This window comes from Ctenopharyngodon idella, chromosome 15 (genome assembly GCF_019924925.1).
Source record: "Ctenopharyngodon idella isolate HZGC_01 chromosome 15, HZGC01, whole genome shotgun sequence".
NCBI lineage: Eukaryota > Metazoa > Chordata > Actinopteri > Cypriniformes > Xenocyprididae > Ctenopharyngodon > Ctenopharyngodon idella.
The window spans coordinates 15,677,972-15,705,396 of record NC_067234.1 but is presented as its reverse complement, the minus strand read 5'-3'; the positions used below and the strand labels follow the sequence as shown (position 1 = coordinate 15,705,396).

The 27,425-nt window shown below is 36.5% G+C and overlaps 2 protein-coding genes across 3 annotated transcripts in view; one reads left to right on the top strand and one right to left on the bottom strand.

Annotated features, from left to right (window-relative positions):
* The window catches only part of trim3a (tripartite motif containing 3a), a 32,768-nt gene extending 30,841 nt beyond the window's left edge, over positions 1 to 1,927 (top strand). For both annotated transcript variants that reach the window (XM_051861921.1, XM_051861922.1), the window contains exon 14: positions 56 to 1,927. In XM_051861921.1, coding sequence (XP_051717881.1) covers positions 56 to 208 — 153 coding nt within the window. In that variant the 3' untranslated portion in view covers positions 209 to 1,927. The remainder of the gene's footprint in view (positions 1 to 55) is intronic.
* c4 (complement component 4) lies at positions 940 to 25,966 on the bottom strand. Its single transcript, XM_051861920.1, has 41 exons — positions 25,787 to 25,966; positions 25,446 to 25,638; positions 25,186 to 25,357; positions 24,107 to 24,177; positions 23,938 to 24,023; positions 23,644 to 23,726; positions 23,476 to 23,563; positions 23,282 to 23,387; positions 23,030 to 23,156; positions 22,728 to 22,843; positions 22,412 to 22,585; positions 22,018 to 22,215; positions 21,711 to 21,905; positions 21,464 to 21,607; positions 21,175 to 21,304; positions 20,997 to 21,074; positions 20,705 to 20,905; positions 20,211 to 20,328; positions 17,534 to 17,604; positions 17,229 to 17,368; positions 16,855 to 17,058; positions 16,706 to 16,757; positions 16,533 to 16,616; positions 14,585 to 14,788; positions 13,317 to 13,392; positions 12,440 to 12,596; positions 12,252 to 12,356; positions 12,003 to 12,171; positions 11,611 to 11,798; positions 8,627 to 8,782; positions 8,152 to 8,211; positions 7,980 to 8,070; positions 7,574 to 7,745; positions 7,367 to 7,454; positions 5,288 to 5,362; positions 5,003 to 5,102; positions 4,828 to 4,917; positions 4,648 to 4,740; positions 4,473 to 4,556; positions 2,200 to 2,344; positions 940 to 2,110 (listed from the first exon to the last, which is right to left on the bottom strand). Exons 1-41 carry the CDS (start codon positions 25,846 to 25,848, stop codon positions 1,969 to 1,971), a joined length of 5,088 nt encoding a protein of 1,695 aa, XP_051717880.1. The 5' UTR covers positions 25,849 to 25,966; the 3' UTR covers positions 940 to 1,968.
* Positions 25,967 to 27,425: the final 1,459 nt, after the last annotated feature.

Sequence of the window (27,425 nt, the reverse complement as noted above, 5' to 3'; positions counted from 1 at the left end):
CATTAAAAAAAAAAGCTCAGTGATCTCTGAAAAACTACATCTTTTTGTTGTTTAGGTGTTTGACAGTTCTGGCTCTTTTCTGTCGTACATCAATACGACGGCGGATCCTTTGTACGGTCCGCAGGGTCTGGCTCTCACATCAGATGGCCACGTGGCCGTGGCAGACTCTGGAAACCACTGCTTCAAAGTGTACCGATACCTGCAGTAATTAAAGACTCGCCGTGGTGGAAGAGTTAACAAATATACTGTAAGGTCTTCTTTGGCATTTCATGTTTTCCTTTGCACAAGTCTCTGCACATAGATTTCCAGCCATTTGACTGATGTTGATGTGAACAAACCCAGGGCTTCATGAATGTTGCATCCCTATTTGATCAATTTGTTTTAATAGCCATTTCCTAAATGAATGTACTGTATATTGAACCCAAGCAAGTAATAACAGTCACTGTGTATATAACAGTGACCAAGAGGGCAGCTATCTGTGTGCTTTTACAAACACTTTCATGCAAAACTTAAAGCTGCTTATCAAACACCTCTGTTAAATTTATTAAGAATTGCAGGGAATAAATGGGGGTCAATAAATGTTCCCTGTGCAAATGATTAATGCAACAGCTTAAGAATGACCTGTGGATGGAGCTCAAAATTCTCACATCAAACTGGCCTTTTGTGCATTGACTAGCTGTACATGTGTACGCGTTTGTATCATATGGTGTAAATTTGATCGCCATTGATTTGCTGTAATATGGTTTTTTGAAGATCCACTCTCTCTTAGTGCGCTAAAGCTCAATATTAAAGTAACCCAGCTGTCAATGTGCTTTACTGGCTTTACTAGAACTGCTTGTAGGTTCATCGTGCCTCTGATTTTAAAACTGACTTGGGCTTGCTACATATCACTGACCACAAGAGCACAATTGACATATTGCATGCTTTGTATTCACGTAAAAAGGTTATAAAGCAAGTTTATTTATTTTGTACACAATGGTATAATGTACAAGTTATTTTTCTAAGTTGAAGTGTTTTGTTTATCTGCAGTTTAATGCCTTCAGTGGTTTTCACAAGGTGTACAAAGCTAATGTGTAGTGAAGTACAACAGTTTTTTTTTCTTCATACATTGTCATCACATCAACGGGAATGTTAATCTGCCATATCAAGATGCCGAAAATATGAACATAAAACAATAAGGGAAAATTAAATCACACAGCCACTGCTGCATTTTAAGTTGCCAAATTCATGAAACAACAATTTTCAGGGTACTTGCCATGGTTTACCATATTACTGAAGCATTTACTACTGTTTTTTTATTTTGTTTTATTGCTTGTTTTATATGAATGTAGGAAAATTAATGAAAAATTTAAAAAAAAATACTGCATTAGAAATGACAGTTTGATAATTTTGTCCCAGATGTTACACCACTAAGTACACGAAAGCAATGCATTCTGAATCAGGACAACATCTGTACTTTATACGGACTCATGAACATGTGCAAGCGATAAAAAGCCAGTGTTGTTTAAGCCACTAAACACAGTATTCTGTAATAAAACTGTACAGTGTATAACCACAACAGGACATGTGAAACATTTTAAACATAGTATTTAAACTGCAATAATGCACTCTTGAATATTTCTCAGAAATGTAGCATCTCTAAAAATACCCCTTAAAAGTTACCTTTGTTTTATGGTGTTGTAATACTGAAAAGCTAAAGGTCAAGTCATGTCAAACAGATAATATCTGGGATTACTGTAATAAATTTCTTCCATTTGATTTCCCTCTACGTAAGGGTAACATGAATCTACTGTATTGCCAGTACACACAGAAAACTGAATTGAATTGTTTCAGACTCTATTTTCCAATGTACCAAACAACTGTAACAGTTTCTTTATATGTCAGTATGCACTAGAAATAAAAGCACATGATTTACAGAGCCAAATAATGATGTTTTAAGTGGTTATTTTACCATCGTCATTACGTTTTCTAAATATCACAGCGTTTAATGGGGTGTTGCTTTATAAATTCTTTAAGAAGAAAGCAGGCAGAGCGACTTGTGGTTGCTTGGCATCTCTTTTCTTCTGGTATCTTCTCGATCCACATGTCACTGTTCAGTATATACCTGAAACTTCAGAAATAACAGAAGGAAAATGTTTTATAAATCAAAAAGCAATTTTCATTTAGTTTTTTCAATAAACATCAGATTTCAAGGCTTACTGTTGTCCATCGTTATTCCGAACAGCGATTGCATTGTTCTGACCCATGATCAGATATTGTTCTTCATTACTCAGCTCCAATCCATCACAAGATAAGCGCAGTATCATCTGACGCGTGACATCTTTCTGGATACCAGAGTCCATCCCTTTAACAAGAAAGATGTTGATATATTATTTATTGCGGTAACAATTTGCAATAAGGTTTTACGTTATTAGGTATAATGAACTTTACAGAATCTATAACTTGAAGGATGTACAGTCAGCCGGCACAGATAAAACAAACAAATATGTGGACTATGGACAAGAAATGTTGGCTGAAATCTTATGATTTTACCTGTATATTATCTTAAAGATTCCGTTATGAAAAAAGTCCATTACAACCAGGCCCTAAAACTATTCAATTTATGAAGAACTATTCAATTTCTGTACCTGAAAATTGAATATTAAGTAGGCAACTAGAATGTAAAATAACACTGCCTAGTCTTCACTGGACAAATGAACATAGATTAAGCCTTATTAAAGTTAATTATTCAGTCAAGAGCAGTGAGTGTTTTTTATATTAGGTATATTAGGCTGCTGTCATTTTAAGACCAAATGCATGGATCCAATATACCGATACATTCTGTCCACAAGCGTTTTCTTTCTAAACTGTTTACGTTTATTTAAGACATAACCGACCACTGGGATACTAGTAATTTTAACATCATTTTGTGTGAATTTCTCAGTTCAAGCGCAAGAAGAAAGACGTGAAAGAGAGCTCAATTTAGTAAAAATGCTGCCTTCGGAGGACACATTTCAAGGTAGGAAGGCATTAAGGCATGTCCGAATCCAATGTTAGCTTCACTTCCTGTCTCCTGAGATACCTTCATCGTGCTGCAGCTCAGTTTCAGGGTCTTGGCAATCTTCTTATAGCCTACACCATCTTTATGTAGAGCAACAATTCTTTTTTTCAGATCCTCAGAGAGTTCTTTGCCATGAGGTGCCATGTTGAACTTCCAGTGACCAGTATGAGAGAGTGAGAGCGATAACACCAAATTTAACACCTGCTCCCCATTCACACCTGAGACCTCGTAACACTAACGAGTCACATGGCACCAGGGAGAGAAAATGGCTAATTGGGCCCAATTTGGACATTTTCACTTAGGGGTGTACTCACTTTTGTGGCCAGCAGTTTAGACATTAATGGCTGTGTTGAGTTTTTTTGAATGGACAGCAATTTACACTGTTATACAAGCTGTACACTCACTACTTTACATTGTAGCAAAGTGTCATTTCTTCAGTGTTGTCACATGAAAAGATATAAAATATTTACAAAAATGTGAGGGGTGTACTCACTTCTGTGAGATACTGTATATATATTATATACAAGGCCCATGGGAACCACCTGATCGATGTTTGCTGTCACTTTAAGACCAAATGCACAGATCCAATATACTGACACATTTTGTACACAAGTGTTTTCTTTCTCAACTGTTTACGTTTATTTAAGACATAACCGACCACTAGGATACTAGTAATTTTAACATCATTTTGTGTGAATTTCAGTTCAAGCGCAAGAAAGACGTGAAAGAGAGCTCAATTTAGTATTTGCGGCTTCCTGGTGCTCGCTTCGGATGTTTAAACTTCCCACACTGCACGCGAGTAATGAATTGAGTATTTAAATATAAATATTTACATGAATATTTGAATTAGCAAGGCTTAAACTTCCGTGCAGCACTGGCCTGTCAGTGTCAACTGTCCTGAGCCTTTGTTCACGTTAATGTTCTCGCAACATTGTTAAAGTTCATAAAAACGTTGCCGTTTCATATCCTTTTTTTTTTTTCGTACTTGCATTTGGCGCTTGGCGAGTGCATATTTTAGGACCTGATTACAGCGTACAAAACAATCAGTACAGCAATAAGACGCAACAATTGTAACATGTCCTTTAAAGTCATTTTCACTACAAACAATAAACAAAACGTAAAATAGTGTCAGTTGCGAATATATGAAACAAAGGAAAACTAGTCCACTTATGTAATACGAGAGACATGAATGTAGTGCAAAATAATATCACGCTATGATCAACCAACTTATTTTTCAGTTACCCAGATAAGCTGAGGGAGGACGACAGTGAATATTAGGAATATCTGACCAGTGGATGGCGTGATTCACCAATCAAAACCAAGTATTCAAAATAGCAGTACAATAAATAACAGCTATAACTTTAATCAACCTAAAGAAACTTATTACAAGTTGTTTCATTTTAAATTGAAAAATACTGAGGACCAAACTTACCAATCTGAAGAACATCAGTGATTAATGCGGTGTAGTACATAAAAACTTCATCGCTGCTTGAGTTGAGAATTTTAATCATATAGACTATAGAAAACAGAACACATTTAAAATATAAACAAGTATAGTGTTAAAACTTGGCAACATATTTGTACACTATATGACTTTAGTTTCTCACCATAGTCAACGGTAGGACTGTAGCAAGCATATCTACTCCGGGTTTTGCTTTCTATATCCTTGCTGAAGGTGACTTTCAGCTTTGCACAACCACCTGAAAAGTGTGAAATGCACATCTTGTTTCCACTTATGCATTTGTAGCCCATGTGTTAAAATATAATCACACTACAGTTTTTCTTACCTTCTGCACATTTACACACATCCCCATCACACAGTTTGGAGATCATTGGGCTTTTCTGAGGGGCTGTATAGAATATGCCACATCTCTTTTCTGTGTAACACATTGAATAGCATTAGTCAGTGTTCACCACTCAAAAGTGTTATCAATAAATGTTCTGTTAATAGCATTTGATGACCTGGGCTGTAATAGTCATATATGACAGCAGAAGCAGGTTGGACAAGACCCATGGGAACCACCTGGTCAGCACCAAACTGAAGACAATCGGTTTCGGTGATCTGTAGACATGAACCATATAATCAAATCATTTGTGTCTGCTGGATCTGTTGCATAAGCCAGTTTAACTCCTTAATGACATTTATGTTCAAATTCAGCAGTAAAGCAAAAAGAAAAAAAGATGCAAACCATATATCAAAAAGAAAGAATTTGAAATTCATGGAATTTTTAGAAACTCTTCCATTACCTTTGCAAAATAAAGATAGACTTTATTATGGTGGATTTCATAATGATCAATATACTTCTCTGAGCCCTTTACATTCTGTGGGGGAAAAAAATGAGAAATGAAATAAATTCATATTTAAATGTCATTTTTATATCACATAGTATTTGTATTATCTGCAACTGAACAAAGGCAGGAAATAATGCTTTTATGGTGCTTATTGTAAGAAAACTTGTTCTAAATGTTTTATTTATTTTGTTCATTTAATTTTGATGTTTACTTAATGATTATTACTAGAAAAAAATACAAATTACAAAAATGGTAAATACTATTATTTATAAATATGATTAATATTATTTACAATATAATGTTATGAAGGGGCAATGTGTAAAATTTGGAAGGATCTATTGACAGAAATGCTATAACTATGTTTTCAGTGGTACATAAAGACCTTTCATAATGAATCGTTATGTTTTTATTATCTTAGAATGAGCCAATTCTCTCACATACACCGCGGGTCCCCCCTCCATGTCAAGTCGCCATTATGCGCCGGCATGTTTCTACAGCAGCCCTAAACGGACAAACTGCTCTACAGAGCGTGTTTCGTCACTATGTTGTTCTTCTTCTAAATCGTTCGTGTTTTTAGAGGCAGCTTGCATCGTCACTACGTTGAATACGCACAAAGTAGTAGTAGTAGTAGAAGCAGACACTGTTCTTTGTTAGAAGTAAGAAGAAACCTCATTGCTTCACACAAGCTAGGCTGAATCTCAAATGGCACACTTCTATGCACCAGAGATTGTATATTATAGGGAAATGAGAGGGTCTGTATCTCTTACCATTGGAGAAAGCGTAACGGCTAACTTAGGCCCTGTCCCAAATGGCACACTTCATGTGCACTTTCGGTCTTGTGGACTTACAATGGCCGCTGTGTGCGCGTGTCCGTTAAGTCCACAAGACTAGGGTGTCCCATTCGTCATTTAAGCTTAAAGAAGGCATGTGCACTTCTGCTGAGCCCGCAAGACTGTGAGCTACGCAGAGGACTTTACCCAGCAGTCATTACGTCGTGAAAGTGCGGACTCAGAGGAAGACCGTGAGGGTTTAGGGTGCCATTTGGAACAGGGCCTTAATCATGTGCGGCACCTCTCAGCCCACCATTCAAAACTCCTTCCCTGCGTACCGCCTATGCATACCTCCAGAGCCGGAACGTTAGCGTTAGCCATTATGCTTTTTTGGCTAAAGGTTGTAGGGTTGCCTTCCAGTGGCTTTGTATGCACTTTCGGTCTTGTGAACTTACAATGGCTGCCGCGTGCTTGTGTCAGTTAAGTCCATGACACCGTAGGGTGTCCCATTCATCATTTTAGGTTTCAGAAGGGTGCTGGCAAGCGGCCGCTATGCACCCTTGATGCGCATTTCAGCTGAGCCCGCAAGTCTGCGAGCTACGCAGAGAACTTTACCCGGCAGTCAAAGCGGCATTATGTCATGAAAGTGCGGACTCGGAGGAAGACCGTGAGGGTTTCAGGGCAAAGCCACTAGATGACAAGCCTGCAACCATTAGCCAAAAAAGCATAATGGCTAATGCTAACGCTGCAGCTGCGCTAAAGACAGCCAGTACGCAGAAAAGGAGACCAGAGGCCGTTACACGATAGGCTAAGAGGTGCCACACGTGATTAAGTTAGCCGTTACGCTTTCTCCAATGGTAAGAGATACAGACCCTCTCATCTCCCTATAATATACAATCTCTGGTTCAGGGTGCCCACTCTCTGCTCTCTCAGATGACGACATGTCGGCCAGACGGCCACTGTAGCTTCTCCAAAAGGGAGGGGTGTGCGCTGTTAGTTGCAACCTCACCGCTAGATGCCGCTAAAATTTACACACTGCACCTTTAAAGAACACTAATAAGTCATATAAACATGTTTTTTTTTTTTTTTTTGTGAACAAATACAGTAGTCAACATTTGAAGTGGATCAAAAAAGTTCAAAGTTGTCCTAAAACCTTCTTCTTAGGACAACTTAGTTCTTAGGATGAACTTTTTTGATCCGCTTCAAATGTTGACTACTGATAATAATGTTAATAATAATAATAGTAATAATAAAGCATATGCACATGTTCCAAATCTTTGATGTTTGGTATCAGTCCACTTAGGAGTGAGATGTCCACCATGACCATGCCAACAGAATTCTTCTTTTTCATGCTGTGTGAAGACAGGAGAAAAAATATTTGATCTCAGAGAGGTCAAACAATTCTGCTGAACTTTTATATAACAAATCAATCATTTTTAAATGCATAAAAAAGATTGTTTACTGTGCTCACCCCACACACACTGTGTATATGAGTGAACTCTCTTTCTTTGGCTCCTCTAAGATTTGTCTTTTTCTGCGGCTGCGAAGATCAAACCATTCTATGCTACTCATGGGCTCATCTTTTTGATCTTCCTCGGCTTCGTAATTGTAAAAGTCATCATACGCTTCATCCTTAGAAATTCCTACAGAAGAGCATAGATGACGTTTATAACTACTCCTTGTCAACCGTCTGAGGTCACCCTCACCCAAATACCAGATACTCGATATGTGCAACTATACATTTTTTATTGTGAATAAAAGATGTATAGTTTAAAAAAAAAACAAAAAAAAAAACGTATACATTATATACACAATTCAAAATGTATTTCTTATTGAGTGACCTACAACAGCAGCGGCTGTCATATAATGTTACATACTGTATTCCAGCTCGCCTTCCACTGTAACACTAAGGTTAAATAGATCACAGTATGATTCATCCTTCTTCATAGTTCTGTATGTCTGCACAACCTGTAAAAGCAAAATGCCATTTAAAATACCATGAACTGAAACACCATAGATCAACAATACAACAATACAAAAACTTCTTACTGCTAATGTTCCACGTCCCGTTCCCGTTACATTTAGGGTAACTTTACCAGCATGTCTGACCTGTGTAAACAAGTTCACGTACAGTGAGGTATTTATTTATTTATTTATTTATTTATTTATTTTTACTTGTTTTGTCATACTTTATCACATATTTGAAGACCAATAAAATCACCTAATGAGTTTTCTGCCTAGGTTTGACATTCCCCATTAAAACTGGATGTTTCAACATATTAAACGTTTGTTCCTTTTTTTTTTTAATTAGTTACATCAAAGCCATGAACCTACTTTTTAGTCACTTAAATATGGAATTAGTGGGAGGGGCTTATTCAAGAAAGAAAAGAAAATCTGGGCAGTACAGGATCAGTCATCACTATTTTTAAATGTAAAGTATATGCATATATATCCACTGAAGATATACAAGTCAACTTTTAGGAATATACTAGTACCATTACTGTTTTTAAGTAATCTTTCTTACCTTGACGGCTGCTGCAGTGAGCGCATTAAATTTGGTCAAGTGTAAATCTTCTTTTTTGCCATTTTCATGGCACATTTCCACCCTCAGATCCAAGTCTCCTACATCGTTGTTCTGCATGCTATATTTCGACAGAGCCTCAAGGGCCAGGACTGTATCCTATATATAAAAATATATTTAAAAAAAAAACAAAAAAAACATGGATTAATGCAAACTGGAAAACCAACACAAAAGATGGTAGAATTGGGGCTGACAAGTTTAAAAATGCTAATGTGTCAAAAGGACTCATCTTGAGCCTAACATTTTCACATTGTCTTTTCATTTCACACTGTTTTTAAAAAGGTTGTATGTTTTTTGAAATAAGGACATTTGCATCGAGATGTTTTGTGGGTTGTACATAACCCATGTGCATTCACTATGGTATTAAATACACTTGTGCAGCAACCTGAGGTTAGTTGCCTACTGTGGTTCAAGGCAAGGCCACAATGGTAATAGCTCATGGAGAACACTTTAGTATGTTTTAACCGGTTTCAACCTGCAACATATTTTTTTAATATTATGCCTCACTGCTGTTTCATATTTGAGTACACAAAGTTGTTATTTTATGAGGTTTTTAACTTATTGGTAAGACAATCCTGTATAATGCAATGTATGTGATTGTGTGTGTAGGATCAGTTACCACCAGACATTGAGATGGTTTGATATAAATTATGATATATGTAAAAGGTACACTACTGTTCAAAAGTTTGGGTCAGTAAGTTTTTTTTTTGTGTGTTTTTGAAAGAAGTCTCCTATGCTCACCAAGGCTGCATTTATTTGAACATTAATACAGTAAAAATTGTGAAATATTATTATAATTTAAAATAACTGTTTTCTATTTTAAAATATTTAAAATTGTAATTTAGAGTATTCTTGTGATGGCAAAGCTGAATTTTCAGCATCATTACTCCAGTCTTCAGTGTCACATGATCCATCAGAAATCATTCTAATGTGTCTAATTTCTGTCATTAAGTACTCACTGTCATGTCGTCCCAAACCTGCAAGACCTTCGTTTGTCTTCGGAACACAAATTAATATATTTTTGATCAAATTAAGAAATCTGAGGGTATCTGATCCACACATAGAAAGCAACGACATTGCACCTTTTGAGGTCCAGAAAGGTACAAAAGACATCGTTAAAACCAGTGATGTGACTACAGTGGTTCAACCTTAATGTTATGAAGCGACGAGAATACTTTTTGTGCACAAAAACAAAACAAAAATAACAACTTTATTCAACAAATTCGTCTGTCCCGTCAAACTGCTACGCTATTTTCGTTGCAGAGCTTCAAAGTTTATGTCTGAACGCGGGCTCACGCATGCGACGTGCTGCTCACGTGACCAGAGCCGGCCAATACTGAGCCGTCGTTCGGACGTAAACACCGAAGCTCTGCAACCACAACAGCGTAGCAATATGACGGGACACACGAATTTGTTGAATAAAGTCATTATTTTTGTTTAAGGTTGAACCACTGTAGTCACATCGCCGGTTTTAACAATGTCTTTAGTACCTTTCTGGACCTCAAAAGGTGCAATGTCGTTGCTGTCTATGTGCGGATCAGATACCCTCAGATTTCATCCAAAATATCTTAATTTGTGTTCCGAAGACAAAGGAAGGTCTTACGGGTTTGGGACGACATAAGGGCAAAGAACTTATACTGACAAGAAGTGAAAGCCAATAGAACGTTCCATTGCAACACCAGCGCCCAGCAGCAGCCCTACGCTTCCACCATTTTGGGGTGAAAAAGACTCAGCAGTCCACTAGCTTCTATGGCAATATCAAAAAGTACATTGAAGTTGAAATCCAACCTGAATGATGACAACACAGAATAACATACAATCACTAGTGATCATCAAATTCTTTTAACAGTTTATTTTACAGACTTTGTGTTTAAGTCTTTCACTTTTTTTTTTCACAAAATCTTTCCCAGACAGCAACATAGTGTCGGGCCAGATCCGGCCCACATCTGGTACATGTGGTTTACACGCGGACCAGATGTGGGCCGGATCTGACCCACACAATGTTGCTGTCAGGGTTGCTGTCTAGAAACCCAGTCAATTTGGGTTAAAATTCTTTGAAGTTCAAGTATTAGCATTATATACACTGAATTAATACCAACATATGAAATTAAATTAAGGACATGCATCAGAAAAATTGGGAGTGCTGGACAATAAATATATAACAGAATAAAACAGCTGGTTTTTGCAGTGTTGTCTTATATTAATGTCCGTTAAAGCAAGACTATGTAAACAAAAAAACACAGCCACTATGTCCAAAAGTGGGAATTATGGGATAAGACACAACAATGCATTATGTTCTATAAAATACGTTTTTGTACGTTTTAATTCCCTGGATCACGCTACAAACATGATGATCTTAACTTTAATTATTAATTTACTATTAATAGTAAATGTGTAAAGTTGCATAAAATGAAAATACTCAAAGTAGGCTAACTACGTTACCTCAGATGTGTTGGATTCCACAACTGATAACATAAAACATATATAAGACAATACAACATTTACTGTAGGTGTCATAAAATTTACTGATGATTTAATTTGAGAAATTTTCTATTGCGCTTCTGATTTGGCTGTGAGATTCGCCGATTTTGGGTGTGTTAGGTGTGATGGATTCTATTGTCCAGTTGGCATTTTCACCCCAAAATGGCTACCGAAGCGACACCTAGTGGCTGTTACCCAAAAAGCATCAGAGTTTCGCCTCTTGGGTTCTATATTCTTTGATAAGGGTGAGTACTTAAGACAGAAATTACATTTTTGGGTGAACTAACCCTTTAATGCTTAAGCATTTTTTTATTATCATAAATGTTGAAAATATGCACCACTGTTTTTGTGGAAACTGTGATGCATTCTTTATTTGAATAGAAAGAAAAATAATTGGGTGTAAAGTCACATTCAACATTTTATAGTTAAATTTTTCTGCAACCCACCTGTGTGGACTGGAATCCACCACCATACTTGCGCTGCTCTGTCAGCCAGTTTGCGGCGCGTTTAGCAGTCTCAATGTCACGCACAGACAGCATACTGAGTAGAGCATATGCTGTGGTCTCCACAGTCTCAGCATCAGCTTTACCCTCTAATTTGACTCTGCCACCCTTGGCATTCCAGAAACACTTTGCTGTATGGAAAGGTGAGAAAAGATGATGCATGGATCGGATAATATGATAACTGAGCTAAATAACTGTGACCAAATTTTTTCAAGTGCTAATAAGACATGCATCTTCTGCAGTTTTTGAGAATATCTTCTGCTATGTTAAGTGAATTATGTTCTAAGAGAAAGAATTCAAGATGTAAAATTGCTGGTAATAATTTAATTACTAACTGTTGTCACAATTAGCAATGTCTTTTAGCTTCTGCTTCAATCGCTGGGCTTCTGCACTTTGATGGTCATGAAAGGTCAAGGCATAAGCTGTGATGGCAAGCGAATAGGGACTCTCCAAAGCATCCAACTGCCCCTCTAGATAAGACTTTGCTTTATCAATAGCTACTCTCTGGAAATAAACAGAGATTTGTACAGTTTATTTAGTAGTTAATGAATAGAAAAAATACTCTGCCACTATTAATATGTTACCAGTTCTGTATCACTTCCCAGCTCGTACGCTCTCAAAGCATGGTTCATTGATATAAGGAGAAAGGCAGTTAAGGGGACCTCATCTTTGGCCTGTCCAACTCCTCCCTGAGGACAAATATTTGTCTATTTTAAGTCAATGTTAGTAATCAATATAGAACAAATAAAACAAATATGCCCTTTTGCTGTACCTTCATTCCTCTGTCATATAGGCGATTGGGATCATCCCATGCACCGTTGCGCTTCTGTTTGGAAATGAGATAAGACATGGCCTCCTGAATATACAAGTCATTCACATTGATAATGTCTCGAGACTCCGTCAGCTCCTTTGCAATAAATGCAGTAAGCCTGAAGGAATATAGAAGTTGGATAGAAGTTGAAAAAATAAATCAATTTTGCACTAATCAAAAAACAAAAGTCTTAAATTATGTATGGATTTAGTTTATATATGTACACTGTAAAAAGTAATACACTCTATCTACTCAAAATTGTGGCAACAGATTACAAGCAATTTTGTTAATTAAATTCAACATATAAGAATTGAGTTAGAATGAATCAAATTATTTCCTTAAAACTCAACTATTTAAAATGTGTAAAATTAGCAAACACCATTACAAAAACCACAAACTGACATAAAAAGCAAAGAGTCAAACTGGCCAACTAAAAGAAACATTTTCAATAAAATCAACACCAACATCTAAACCTCTGTTAATTATTGTGTTTCTCTTTCCTTCAATGATTCTGCTTGTTATCATCAGGTGTCTTCAATGTTGGCAATAAAAAATAAAGAGTTTTTAATTCTTCTTTGACGTCTATCTGTCTATTCAGATATTTTTGTTTAAATTTTACTCATTTTAAATGGTTGACATTTAAGGAATTAATTCAAGTAATTCTAACTTAATTCTAATTGTTGAATTTAATTAATCATATTGCTTGTAATCTGTTGCCAAAATTGAGTAGATATAGCGTATTACTTTTTACAGTGTATATATATATATATATATATATATATATATATATATATAAAATAATACATTTTAAGCATTTAGCAGATAACCAAAAACATACCAAATACTGCTGGGAGTACTCAGAAAGGCTCCGTAAGAGCCATCAGTTTTCTTGTATGCGAGGACTGTGTTGTAACCTGGTACATAAGAAGTTGAAACCAAGATGTATATGTTATATGGTGTATATGATGTATCAACATCCTAACATTTTTCACATATTTTAATACTAAATACTTTTACATAATGGTGGGCCCAACAAAAAATCTTGTCTCTCATATATATGCAAATATGGGATATATATAATACTGTTCAAAATTTTGGGGTCAGTAAGGGTTTTTTTTTTTTTTTTTTTAGAGAAATTAATAATTTTATTCAACAAGGATACATTCAATTTAAGAAAAGTGACAGTAAAGGCATTTATAATGCTACTAAACATTCTATTTTAAATAAACGCTGTTTTTTTTAAAAAACGTTTTATTCATCAAATAATCCTGAAGAAAAATGTATCAAAGTTTCAACAAGAATATTAAGCAGCACAACTGTTTTCAATATTGATAATTATAATAAATGTTTCTTAAACAAATCAGCATATCTGACCGAAGACTGGAGTAATGAATGGCGAAATTCAACTTTGCCATCACAGCAATCAATTACATTTTAAAATACAAAATGGAATTTGATCAAATAAATGCGTCCTTGGTGAGCAAAAGGGACTTCTTTCAAAAAACAAAAAACAAAAACAAAAAAACAATCGCACTGACTCCAGGAACACGATTTCAATAGAGGGGGAACACTGCAATTTAAATTGTGGGGGACCCCCACCCAGAACGTGATTTCCACCAAGGAAAGTCCACAGCAACAACCTGCAATAAGGTGCTAGATACCCTAGCTACGACCCTGCTCATAGCTTATGACCTATTTACTTAAAGGATTAGTCCACTTTCAAATAATTTTACTGATAATTTACTCACCCCCATGTCATCCAAGATGTCCATGTCCTTCTGTCTTCAGACGAAAAGAAATTAAGGTCCCTTATTCCTCGTCTGGTATTATTTAAAGCCCTTTGAAGCTGCACTGAAACTATAATTTTTGACTTTGACTTTTTGACTTAAATTTTAACCGTTTGGAGAGACCACTGAAGTCCACTATAAGGAGAATAATCCTGGAATGTTTTTATCAAAAACCTTAATTTCTTTTCGTCTGAAGAAAGAAGGACATGGGCATCTTGGATGACATGGGGGTGAGTAAATTATCAGGAAATTTTCATTTGAAAGTGAACTAATCCTTTAATGTTTTGTCATCTGCAGGTATCTCATAATGGATACGCACCAGTTTGGATCATTGCTTGGGCCTCATCTCTTCGTTCAGCTTTCAGTGATATCCATTGTTTGGTGGCATCCAGGTACCTCATGGCATGAATAGCAGGAGACATCTTCACCATAGTCTGCTCCGCACAGCCAGTGGGCAGCTGAATGAGTTTATCAACACCCTCCAGGTTTAGACAGTTATCTACCGACTCACCCATCACCCCACCTGGAAAATAAAAAGGTCATAAATAATATATATTAGGGAACTCAATAGATTAAAATTTTTAATTAGAAAATTAATCACACACTTATTATGAAATTAAGTATACACCATTTATCTTGTTTAACATGTTAATTTTGTCATAATTTGCTATATCCTGCAAAGTAAACCATCAGATTTAAGGGTGATTTAGGTATCTTTCCAAAAAAGGACACTTGGGAGACTACAAAAGGACAACAATTAACCAAATGATATAAGTGTAAAGGTTATATTTTATTCTGTTCTGTTTTGGCTATGTTTCATTGTGTTTTAGTTATGTGCCTGTTTGCCTGTGTGACCCAGTTTCCTAATGTGTGCCAGTTTGTTCCCTTGATTGATTATCCCATTCACCTGTTGCCCAATTAATTAGCTCTTTTCTTCCTCTGCGTATTTAAGTCCTGTCTTCCTTCAGTTCTTTATTCGGTGTCACCAGTGTAAAACCCTAAGTATAGTTCACTTTTTACAGGTACGCGAGGGTCGGCATACAGAGTGTGTGTGAATTTCATCATCAGAAGAGTATGCACATTGACGGTTTTTTGTAACAGGTCGCATATGCGCATTTAATTTTTTTAATTTGTAATTTTTTTTTTGCTTTATCCACAAAGTGGCAACCGTGTCCTGTGGGCGTTGATTCACAAGGTAGTCGAAGAAAACCTGCAGAAACAGAATAGACCGGAATGCATGCAAGCTACAGCGACAATGGAGGTCTAAATAGACGAGAGATTGTGTGAAGAGGTTAGAAAGTACCGTCATTTGTGCAACTATAGCATGAAAGAATACAAATATAATTTACATGGGTTGTAACTCGTGGCAAGAGATTGCTCAAAACTGTGCATGCGTCGAACACCTGTGTATGCGTACGAGTCAAATGAAGTATACTTTGCAAGGCTGTGCGTTCGACTGTGCAAACGAAGTATACTCAGATGGTTGTTATTCTGTTTCCCTGAATGAACACTCACTACTCTTTTTTGAATTAAAGTATATTTGTATTGAATTCTCCTTCATCATGTGCTTCCTTGCAAAAGCCTACTGTGATAATAAAGTCCATATAATTCATACATTTATGCACACCAAAGCACCCATGAAAAAACATTACAGAAAAAAAAACTTTTCTGAATTCACAGTATGTGTACAGCACAAATGCAAAGAGCTTGTTTGCAATTTACTTTAGACAAGTCAAGTTGCGATACTGAACAAGAGTTTATAACGGACTCATGCGTGCTTACTGTACGACTCCTGTACATCACCACAATTGTCTTTACTTTGATTGCAATCCTCAGCATCAAAACTTTACTATTGAGACGCTGGTTTGCTTTATCCAGCCGAGAAACGTAGTTTGTGTATTATCTGGCCATACAACGGTGAGATGTTTTGATATTCATCTCAGTGGTGTGCAGTGGTGTTTTAAAATGAGGAGGCAAAGTCCTCACATTTTTTATATACTGTATATCAAATGTAAATTTATGTCCTTTATTCTTAACTTTCCTGGTTAAATAAACATTACATATTTTGTATTTTTTGCAATAACTATGTAATGTTTTTTACATAAAGGCACATAAAGGCAAGCCTCCTGCTGTAACTTCACCTGCAGGTGTCGCTGTTGGACACTTACTTTTTTTGTTTTTTTTTTGAGGAGACTGCCTCCCTTGCCTCCTCGAAGGAAACACCCCTGATATGTATGTATATATATATATATATATATCCACCTCACCTTTTAAACTCAACAAGATGTTTGAGTCTGTCCCACCAGGGATCTCATCATCAGGGACTGGAATATCAATCTCTAATTTCCTAACTGTGCATAAAAAGACAAATAAAAGAAAAGTTTATTGCAATGATGAAAAGCCTAAGAACAGATCTACTGATTATATATTGGATTCTTACGTTTTGGATCAATGTTGAACTCCATGTCAATAGAGGCGATTTCCCCTTCCCCCTAAACATGGATTCCAAAGAGAGTTTTTAGGTGTCATACTGAATTACTTGTAGGAAATCACAGTAAAATCATGGTATGCCATCTTAACACACTTTACCTCCACACGGAGCTCCTTTTCTACTCGGTCACTGGCAGTGTCTGAGGCATAAGCCAGCACAGTGATGGGGATGTTTCCGATAACAAGGGGGACCACGGTGAAATAAACAGCCACTGCGGAGTTACCAGGAACCATGACCTCCTCCCTCACCTCACTACCGCCAGCAGTGCACAAACCTTCCATCTTATTCATCTTTACTATTACCTATACAGACACATGATACAGCATCCTCAGCCATTAAACTGGAACTAGAGTTTTGCTGAGTTTCTACAAAGCATTTTAATCCTGTTTGTCACACTAGTAATTTTTCAGGCATGTGTCTTTGTTGCTGGTTAGAAATAATAGCACCTAAAATAAAGATTCATTAAATTTACCTTTAAACTCTCTAGCTTGTAATTGTACACAACAGCTTTAATCTGAAGCTGCTCATTTCTCTTCACAGAGTAAGGAAGGTTGACAGACAAAAAGAAATCCTGGAAGACCTTCAGGGGCTTTGGCTCTGCAATGCAGAATCCTGGGGAAAAAAAAGCAAAAAAAAAGCAAACCATCTAAATAGCACACCAAATGGTGATTGAGATATACAATGTATATATATATATATATATATATATATATATATATATATATATATATATATATATATATATAAAATAAAGGCAAATTTTGAGTTAATGGCAACCTTTTGTGGATGAAATGCTCACAGCCTGTACTTCCCAAGTGGTTATAGAATCAGGAGCAACTGCTCCATGCCTTAAAGTTCACAAAAGACGAAAAAGTATTTACATAGAAAATTTACGTTAGAGGTAATTTATTCTGGTAATCAGAATTACAGTATATATATATACAGTGGGTACGGAAAGTATTCAGACCCCCTTAAATTTTTCACTCTTTGTTATATTGCAGCCATTTGCTAAAATCATTTAAGTTCATTTTTTTTCCTCATTAATGTACACACAGCACCCCATATTGACAGAAAAACACAGAATTGTTGACATTTTTGCAGATCTATTAAAAAAGAAAAACTGAAATATCACATGGTCCTAAGTATTCAGACCCTTTGCTGTGACACTCATATATTTAACTCAGGTGCTGTCCATTTCTTCTGATCATCCTTGAGATGGTTCTACACCTTCATTTGAGTCCAGCTGTGTTTGATTATACTGTTTGGACTTGATTAGGAAAGCCACACACCTGTCTATATAAGACCTTACAGCTCACAGTGCATGTCAGAGCAAATGAGAATCATGAGGTCAAAGGAACTGCCTGAAGAGCTCAGAGACAGAATTGTGGCAAGGCACAGATCTGGCCAAGGTTACAAAAAAATTTCTGCTGCACTTAAGGTTCCTAAGAGCACAATGGCCTCCATAATCCTTAAATGGAAGACGTTTGGGACGACCAGAACCCTTCCTAGAGCTGGCCGTCCGGCCAAACTGAGCTATCGGGGGAGAAGAGCCTTGGTGAGAGGTAAAGAAGAACCCAAAGATCACTGTGGCTGAGCTCCAGAGATGCAGTCGGGAGATGGGAGAAAGTTGTAGAAAGTCAACCATCACTGCAGCCCTCCACCAGTCGGGGCTTTATGGCAGAGTGGCCCGACGGAAGCCTCTCCTCAGTGCAAGACACATGAAAGCCCGCATGGAGGACTCCAAGATGGTGAGAAATAAGATTCTCTGGTCTGATGAGACCAAGATAGAACTTTTTGGCCTTAATTCTAAGCGGTATGTGTGGAGAAAACCAGGCACTGCTCATCACCTGTCCAATACAGTCCCAACAGTGAAGCATGGTGGTGGCAGCATCATGCTGTGGGGGTGTTTTTCAGCTGCAGGGACAGGACGACTGGTTGCAATCAAGGGAAAGATGAATGCGGCTAAGTACAGGGATATCCTGGACAAAAACTTTCTCCAGAGTGCTCAGGACCTCAGACTGGGCCGAAGGTTTACCTTCCAACAAGACAATGACCCTAAGCACACAGCTAAAATAACGAAGGAGTGGCTTCACAACAACTCCGTGACTGTTCTTGAATGGCCCAGCCAGAGCCCTGACTTAAACCCAATTGAGCATCTCTGGAGAGACCTAAAAATGGCTGTCCACCAACATTTACCATCCAACCTGACAGAACTGGAGAGGATCTGCAAGGAGGAATGGCAGAGGATCCCCAAATCCAGGTGTGAAAAACTTGTTGCATCTTTCCCAAAAAGACTCATGGCTGTATTAGATCAAAAGGGTGCTTCTACTAAATACTGAGCAAAGGGTCTGAATACTTAGGACCATGTGATATTTCAGTTTTTCTTTTTTAATAAATCTGCAAAAATGTCAACAATTCTGTGTTTTTCTGTCAATATGGGGTGCTGTGTGTACATTAATGAGGAAAAAAAAATGAACTTAAATGATTTTAGCAAATGGCTGCAATATAACAAAGAGTGAAAAATGAAGGGGGTCTGAATACTTTCCGTACCCACTGTATATATATACAGTTGCAAGAAAAAGTATGTGATCCACTTGCAGAATATGTGAAATATTTTAACAAAATGAGAGAGATCATACAAAATGCATGTTATTTTTTATTTAGTACTGTCCTGAGTAAGATATTTTACATAAAAGATGTTTACATATAATTCACCAGAAAAAAAAAAAATAGCTGAATTTATTAAAATGACCGCGTTCAAAAGTTTGTGAACCATTAGTTCTTAATACTGTGTGTGGTTACCTGGGTGATCTATGTGTGATGGTTGTTCTTGAGACCCTTGTTTGTTAAACTGACCAACGTTGTTCATAAATATCCTGCAAATTCTTCAGTTTTCCAGCATCTTTTGCATATTTGAACCCTTTCCGGCAGTGACTGTACGATCTCCAGAAGGAAACACGATGCATTAAGAGCCGGGGGGTGAAAACTTTTGAAAAGAACGTAGATGTCTAAATTTTTCTTATTTTGTTTAAATATCATTTTTTTTTTCCATTTAGTACTGACCTTTGGAAGCAACAGAAGATGCTTACATGTTTCCCGGAACGCAAATTAAGTAAAATATTCCTTGATCTTCAAATTCAAAAAATTCACCCAGGTAACCACACACAGTATTAAGAACCAATGGTTCACAAACTTTTTTTGAACTGGGTCATTCTAATAAATTCTGCAATTTTTTGGTCTTGTGAATTATATGTAAACATATTTTATGTAAAATATCTTACTCAGGACAGTACTAAATAAAAAATAACATGCATTTTGTATGATCTCTCTTATTTTGTTAAAGTTTTTCACATTTTCTGCAAGTGGTTCACATACTTTTTCTTGCAACTGTATATATGTATATTCATTATAAAATGTAAATATTGTCAAAAATATTATCTGATTAATGGGTGACCTGATAATGCCAGTCCTATCCGATTCAATGACTGTCCACATCCATGATTGTGGGAAATATTTACGGAGGTAGATTGCATCCTCATTAATAACAATTTCGTCCAGTGTGTCGTCAGTGACTACAGTGAGAGACAGAAAAAGAGAATAGATTTCAGCTTTTGAAAGTAGCTTATCTTAACCTCCATGTTCTAAACAAAACATTTTTTGAATAGTAATAATAATCATTTAAATTATAGTTGCAGTGAAGCCAGTTTCATATATAGACAATATTTTAACATTATTATTAATATTATTAAGGATGCTAACACTAAAAAAATAATAACAATCAATACTATTATCATTATTATTATTGAGATAATACACTAAATTGGCTTTACTGCTTACTCATTTCTTTGTCTGTTTTGATTCAAAAGTCAAATCACTGTAGAATTGTGCAATAAATGTGGTTTTAATCTAAGAAAACCTTTCCGAGAAGTTATGCAACACAAATTGTACCTCTTCCAAGGCTGGTTTTTCTCTTCTCGAAATTCTGCCTCCTCCTCCTCTCATTTGCAGCTTCACAGCATTTTTTAAAAGCGATACGACAGCTGTCCGATTCTTTTACTCTTTTGAGACGCTCATCACAGGACGTATGCATTTTGCTTAACTTTACACCATCAACACAGCATTTCCTGTCGTGGTTCTTATAGTGGTTGACTGTGGTGATGATATTATCATTTGACATGATTAAAAGACAAATCATGCGAGGAATGATCAAAGATTGTAAAACTGTTGTTTTGCATCTTACCGACTGCATTGAATTTTTGAACATAGTCTGCTGCTCTCCTGGTGCGGGGTTCAGGTTTAAAGTTGTAACACTTATGCTCTGAGAAGTAGTAAAAAAAAAAAAAAAAAATCACACTTTGATCCTCTTACATGGATCTTGAATAATAACTCACAAAATAGAATGTCAGCAGGTATTTTACTTTCAATTAGAGGGGTTTTCAGATCACAGTTACAAATGAAAGTTAGCCCAGCTCTCTGCAGAACAGCACTGGAGTCCTCTCCTCCTCCAACAGAACAGGCCAAGTCATACGAGTTCATATACTCAAACATCTGTGGAGGAAAAAACAAATCATCTCCATCATGTGCAGCAATACTGAAAAGGTACATGCAGCACTTTTGGGAGTACACTAGCATAGCATACTAGATATTCACAAGACTCCAGTTTTGATTTTGTACATAATGTACAGTACATAATCCCAAATGTGTTACCTTTTGAAGGCTTAGTTTGTTTTTGTTCAGAATGTAAACTGCTGAGTCCACTGCAGCAAGAGCAACCTTGGCCTTCGGATCTGTTCTGACCGTCACCGTAAACTCAGATGCAGGTTTTTTCTCAGCCATTGGATCAATTTCTACCTGCACACAAAACAGTATGTGGAAACACACGCTTCTAAAATAATCTAATATAATATCACTTCACCGGATTTAGATTTTGAATGACAAATCGCCTCAGCTGTACCTTGCCTTTGCAGACATCTTTCACATCAACCCACACAGAGTCAGCCACTATTTTTTCTTTTGGTGAAAGGCCTGTAAAATAGTAGGCAACCAGGCGAAAAGAAGGTACCATATCCACGTTGACGTTCACATTGACTGTTGTGATTTCAGTTCTTGGCACCCTCCCCACCTGCACAATTTGTCCCTTACTCCAAACCTGTATTTATTTTTAAAATGATGGAAGACATTAGATCGAAAATAAAGCAAATCATTGTTCACTGGTAAAGACCCAATCAAAAAAATGACATTGAAGCTGAAGCTGTTCTTACCATAAAATAAAAGAAAGTTGGTTTTGCTGCACCCTGAGGTGTAATGTCCCGTAATGTAACTTTCAAGTCTTTTCCAGGGTGTAAGAACTGTTTCTCCACTTCCAAACTAAGATATCTGTGTCCTTCAGCTTTTATTGCACTGGCTGTCATCTTTTCATCACTACGAATTATCTCCTGGTCTCTCCCTTCAGCAAAAACCTGCAAAATATGGACCATATAAAATGGACAGTCCCAGTCCTGGATGCTGATTGGCCAACACCAGAGCCACAAGAACACATAAAAGGTTTATACTGTTGTTGACAGCATATTCAAAACAAGGAAATTGTATATTCTGGCCCCTTAATTTGGACTTCCCAATGGAAATAAAGATATCAGTTATCTTGTGAAATCTCACCGTTATAGCTAAAGTCTTAGCTTGTGGTGGTATTTGAAAGGACATGGCTACATCTCCCCTTTCATCTCCCCAGCCCTCATTTTCCAGAATCTGCTCTGATGATCCTTTTATTCTAACAGTGGCTGTAAATTTCAAGTTTGGGACTCGGCTGCCATCTGGATACGTTGAAGTAGCCTGCAAAAAGAATTCAGGAGTACTTACAAAATTATTTATTTTATTTGTGTATGCAGTGTGGTACTAACATATACATATAGTTTAACGCTAGAGAGGGATAAAAAGAACAGATTTGAGTTAAAAAATTCTTTAGGCCACATACCAAAATGGAAAACGTGCCACCCGGGGTGAAATACGTCTTGGTTTTTGACAGATCAACAACATATGGTGATGTCACAATCTTCACTGAAGAACTTTCGGCTTCCTCTAGATTGCCACCTGCATAAAATGAGTACAAATATTTATTGTGATTTAATTTTCTATCATTAAACATATTTTAATATCCATCTGGAGATAAATAGTAACTCTAAGTGAATAAAATAAGTGCATAAAATGGTCAGTGTATAATAAGATTCCATGCATTTCCTGATCTAATCATTAGGCTACTTTTCATTTATTACTCACTTGCTTTTTCCAAAACTGAGACCGCAATATAAAGATAATATCCCTCTATATGGCCTTGAGTGTTATTTTCTGATGCTGTCTTTAAGTCCTCAGTGAGTACATGTGTATTTGCAGTGCCATCCTCTACCTGCATAACAGAAGAATACAAACCAATAAACCAAATCAGATACTGACAAGTACACTGTATTTTTTTTTTTTTTTAATTATCAGAAACATTTTAGCTTTTTTTCCAATGCAAAATGATTTACTTACTGCTATCTGTTGTTCAGTGCCTTGAAGATATATCTTATTACCCTTTTCATCAATAAGTCCAAATCGAACATATGCTATCCCGTTGACCCCTTTCCCATAAGTATATCTGAAAACACCAAAAACCAGTGAGTTACATGGCAAAATCTGAAGTCAGCAACAAACCCCATCAGCATGTGACGAAGTAGTGTACGTACCTTGCAGAGATGTTGAATGGAAAGGACTTGCTCTTCAAAACATGGTAAGGCTGTGGTGCCTCAATCTTAACCTCAAATGTTGGCAAAACTACGATGAATGAAAGGTTAAAGTGAAAGATTAAATGAGAATTCTTAAAATAGATGCACCTGCAATTTCATAATACCTACCGTATTCCTTGACCTCAAACTCCAATGCTGAGGTAGATTCGGGGTAGTTATGGAATGATGCAGTGATTTTCCATTTGCCTGCCCTGAAGGATTAATAAAATTACACACAATATATCAATGAGGTTCATTACAAGTCCATAGCTGTCCCCATGATGTAATGTTTCCCACTGTATAAGAATATGTTTATACGCTATATGCATTTGTGATTTTTACAAGCAAAGCTTTAATCAATCACTATATACACACTATATTCAGTTGGGTAGTGTTCATTTAGTGCTCATGCAGTTAACTTACAGCTCCACTTCCGGTATAGTGATAGTTTTTTCCAAGATTTTGTCAGAGAGCAAAATATGATTGTAAACAATCAAGCCTTTGCAGTTCTGTAAAAAGAAAGTTTTTTACCTGCTCATTCCAGGTAATTGTGCTTATTATTTGCATTTGATCATGGACAATAACAACTTACAGCTATTTGAACGTGAATTTCATCCTTTATTGGGAGCATGTAGTTGTCTAGGGTGAAGATTCTGTATTTGACTGAAAAACATAGAATAAAGAGAAACTAAACTAAAGTGGCATTTTTTAATACTGTTAAACAAATAATACAGATTTAAAGGCACAATATGTAATTTTTCACCACTAGAGGTCGCTTATTCAAAACAAAGGCGTAGCTTGATGACGCCTTGATTTCGCGGAATCATGGGAGGTGTTGCCTTCACGTCTACAGCCGGAAAATAATCTGACAGGACAGGACAGAAATCATTTCCATGGATAAGCTATGGAATAAGCTATTTATTAACATTACTGTAGTATGAAGCAGGGTGTGGCTGAAAGCCGTTGGAGTGGAACGAGGCCGCTGGAGTGATTGCTAATGAGAGACAAGCGCGACACACGACTCGAGCGGTGGAGCTTTTATTATGCCGCAGACGACCGCTTCCGCTTCTTCTGGTCATGTGTATGTGGAGTAACGCAGCACTCTTTTTCATATTAGATACATTTGTGTGTTGAAAGTTGTTCTAATGCTACTCTGTGCGTTTGCTCGACGGCTACTATGAGACACTTGTTGCACACTGCAGTAAGCTAGTAAGATCGATATTTAGCATGGTAAAACATGGTACTCACAGTAAATCAAGAAAATGAGATTTAAACAATAGGACTTACTGCGTTGAGCTATATAACAATGATTAGTTTTCTGTCGATGAATGTATCCAAACAGTTGCTCACCTGTCTAATAAAACACATAATATATTAAAGCGTCTTTGGTGTTTCCATGGTTTCTACAGATTAAAAGTGGAAATCAAGGGTAACGCGGGTATGATGACAGGTGACGCATGGTCACGGTTAAAATTGCTTATTTCTCTGGATTTTAAAATTCTTGGAAACATTTGGGATAATGTAAGTACACAAAAGTCAACAAAATATATAACATTGTTCTAGTCTTTTTTTTTTTTTTGGATATTTTTTTACATATTGTGCCTTTAACAAAAGTAAATTATAATAAGAAGAAAAATAAATAAAGGAAGAAAGTGAATAGTCATACAGTACCATTTTCCCCTGGATTATAAATGGGCTTGTCTGTTTGGATAAAAATGTACCCTCTTTTAGTTGACAATAAGATGTTGGCTTTTCTGATTGGTTCTGCAAAGACATCATTGCTTCTGGCTGCAAGCTGAACATATGTATCCCTTTTTTCACTTCCATACATCTTAGGATCAACCTACAGTATATGGGTTAGAAAAGACTTTACTGGCAGTTTACTTTGAAGTAATAGATTTTAACATTTTTAAAAAAGTGTACAGACTCACCTTAAGTTTTACCACAGCCTGGTAGTTATTGTTGTTACTGAGGATGATAGATTTCTTTTCTGACAGAATTCTTGAAGGAGTCTGGAGTTCAAAGTATAGCTCCATACTCGTTGCTTTAGTTGCTCCATGAAGCTGCACACTCACCGTCTCTTCCACTCCCAGGTGAATTTTATTTGGAGCAACAATTAGGCATCTGTAGAATAAATGCATAAACATGTATATAAACACAAATACAACAGCACAAATACTGATAGGATAGAACAAAATGCTATAAATGTGTAATTATCAGAAAACAAAAATTGTTTACTTTTGGAAAATTTGTCAATAATTCTAGTACTTACGTGGGTTTCTGTGCATCCGCTACAAGAAAAAACAAAAATGTAAAAATCAGAGGGCAGATCATCTTGCTGTTATACCTTGCTCATATGTGATTACTCCGTTAGGACAGCTACTAACATCACCTAGCTACTAACTGAGAAAAGACTACGAAGGCTATTTCCCAACTTCATCAAACTGCTTTGACACACACACACAAAAAAAGGAAAAATCTTGGCAAAAATAAAGTATGGTCATGTGATTTACAAGAAATCTTGTTTATAACAGAACACAGTGTGAAGAGCAGCTCGCTGGAGCAAAAGCAATGAGAAAAGAAAACACCAGTCTAATTAAAAGAGTACATTCTAAATTTTGTCTCTGTATTAATTTTAGTAATGTGATTAGATTAATTTTTTTTCTTAGATATTCCACCATTTATAGGGATGGGTATGGAAGCTTGTTTCTGCCACAGAATAAAAAAAGAAAAGATAATTGCAATGTTTTATCTCACACTGACTTTTTTGTTTATATCTCGCAATTCTGTCTCCCCTCACAATCTCAATTTATATATCAATTTTTACTTCTTTTCTTATAATTGTGAGATATAAACTCATAAATGCAAGTTATAAAGTCCAATCGGAGGAAAAAGCTGTCTTTTTATCAGAATTGTGAGTTTTTGTTTCACAATTGTGACTTTATAACTCACCGTTTCGAGCTACAATCATTTTTCTGGAAATACATTTCAGACTGCTTTGGGGTGCTTTTCCTGTACAACAACGTAACTCACTGCTTAATTACCATAGTACAATGATTCATTGAAGAAATCAACTAGCCACGACTGTTTCCCGAAACCATATTGTCACAACCCAGCAGGCACTGGAAGTCAATATAACGTCAGATTGTTGCATTTTGGTTGAAAATAGGGTCTGACGTTGGGTTCTGACAACAACCTGATTTTCATTTTCAACCAAAATGCAAAGTCTGTCCATCGCTGGAGGTTGATGTCAATCTGACGTTGGGTTCTGACGTCAACACGATTTTCATCAACTTCCAACATTTGACAGACGTTGCACTTTTTTGATGCATTTTTGTTCAGACAGATGTTGAAACTGGCCATTACGTCATTTGTCATCAACTTGTGAATACAAAAGAAAGAGGATTTAAATGTCCAAATAATTAATTATTCATAACACATTATGAATCGGTTGTTATAGTTTGTGTTAGGTTCGTCATATCTAATGAAGATGTCACACTGGTTCTACTGTGGTGCTAGATGGAAGGTCATGGGCTCACCCAAACTGCCAGGTTTTTATCTTCTGGCAACACAACTGATATCACGCAATTTCAAAGTCTAAAACCTTCCTGGTGTTGATGCTAAAGGGCAGCAAGGATGTGAACATGTAGAAAAATCTCTAAACATTTTCTTGGGTCTGTTGTGAGTATGTACACAAAAAGAGAGAGAGACAGAGAGAGAGAGAGAGAGAGAGAGAAAACCAACAACAACTGACTGAACAATATATGACTATTAGATGGTACCAAAAGGAATGTTGTGGGATATTCCACACTATGAATTCAGTGATATCACCAGTCTGTAAAATTACACCAGGAATTGGTCTTGACATTAACATAGAATCATCCTGTATTTAAGGCATTTTTACAACACAA

Bases quoted from the DNA above. Each gene is read 5' to 3' on its own strand.
- c4 (XM_051861920.1), bottom strand. From the start codon at position 25,848: ATGATCTGCCCTCTGATTTTTACATTTTTGTTTTTTCTTGTAGCGGAT. The intron at 17,059-17,228 runs GTAAATTTAATG...GTGTCTGTATAG, and splicing joins ACAAGCTAGAGAGTTTAAAG to GTAATAGTAAAGATGAATAA. The intron at 5,363-7,366 runs GTGCATATGCTT...TTTCCCCCACAG, and splicing joins ACATCAAAGATTTGGAACAT to AATGTAAAGGGCTCAGAGAA.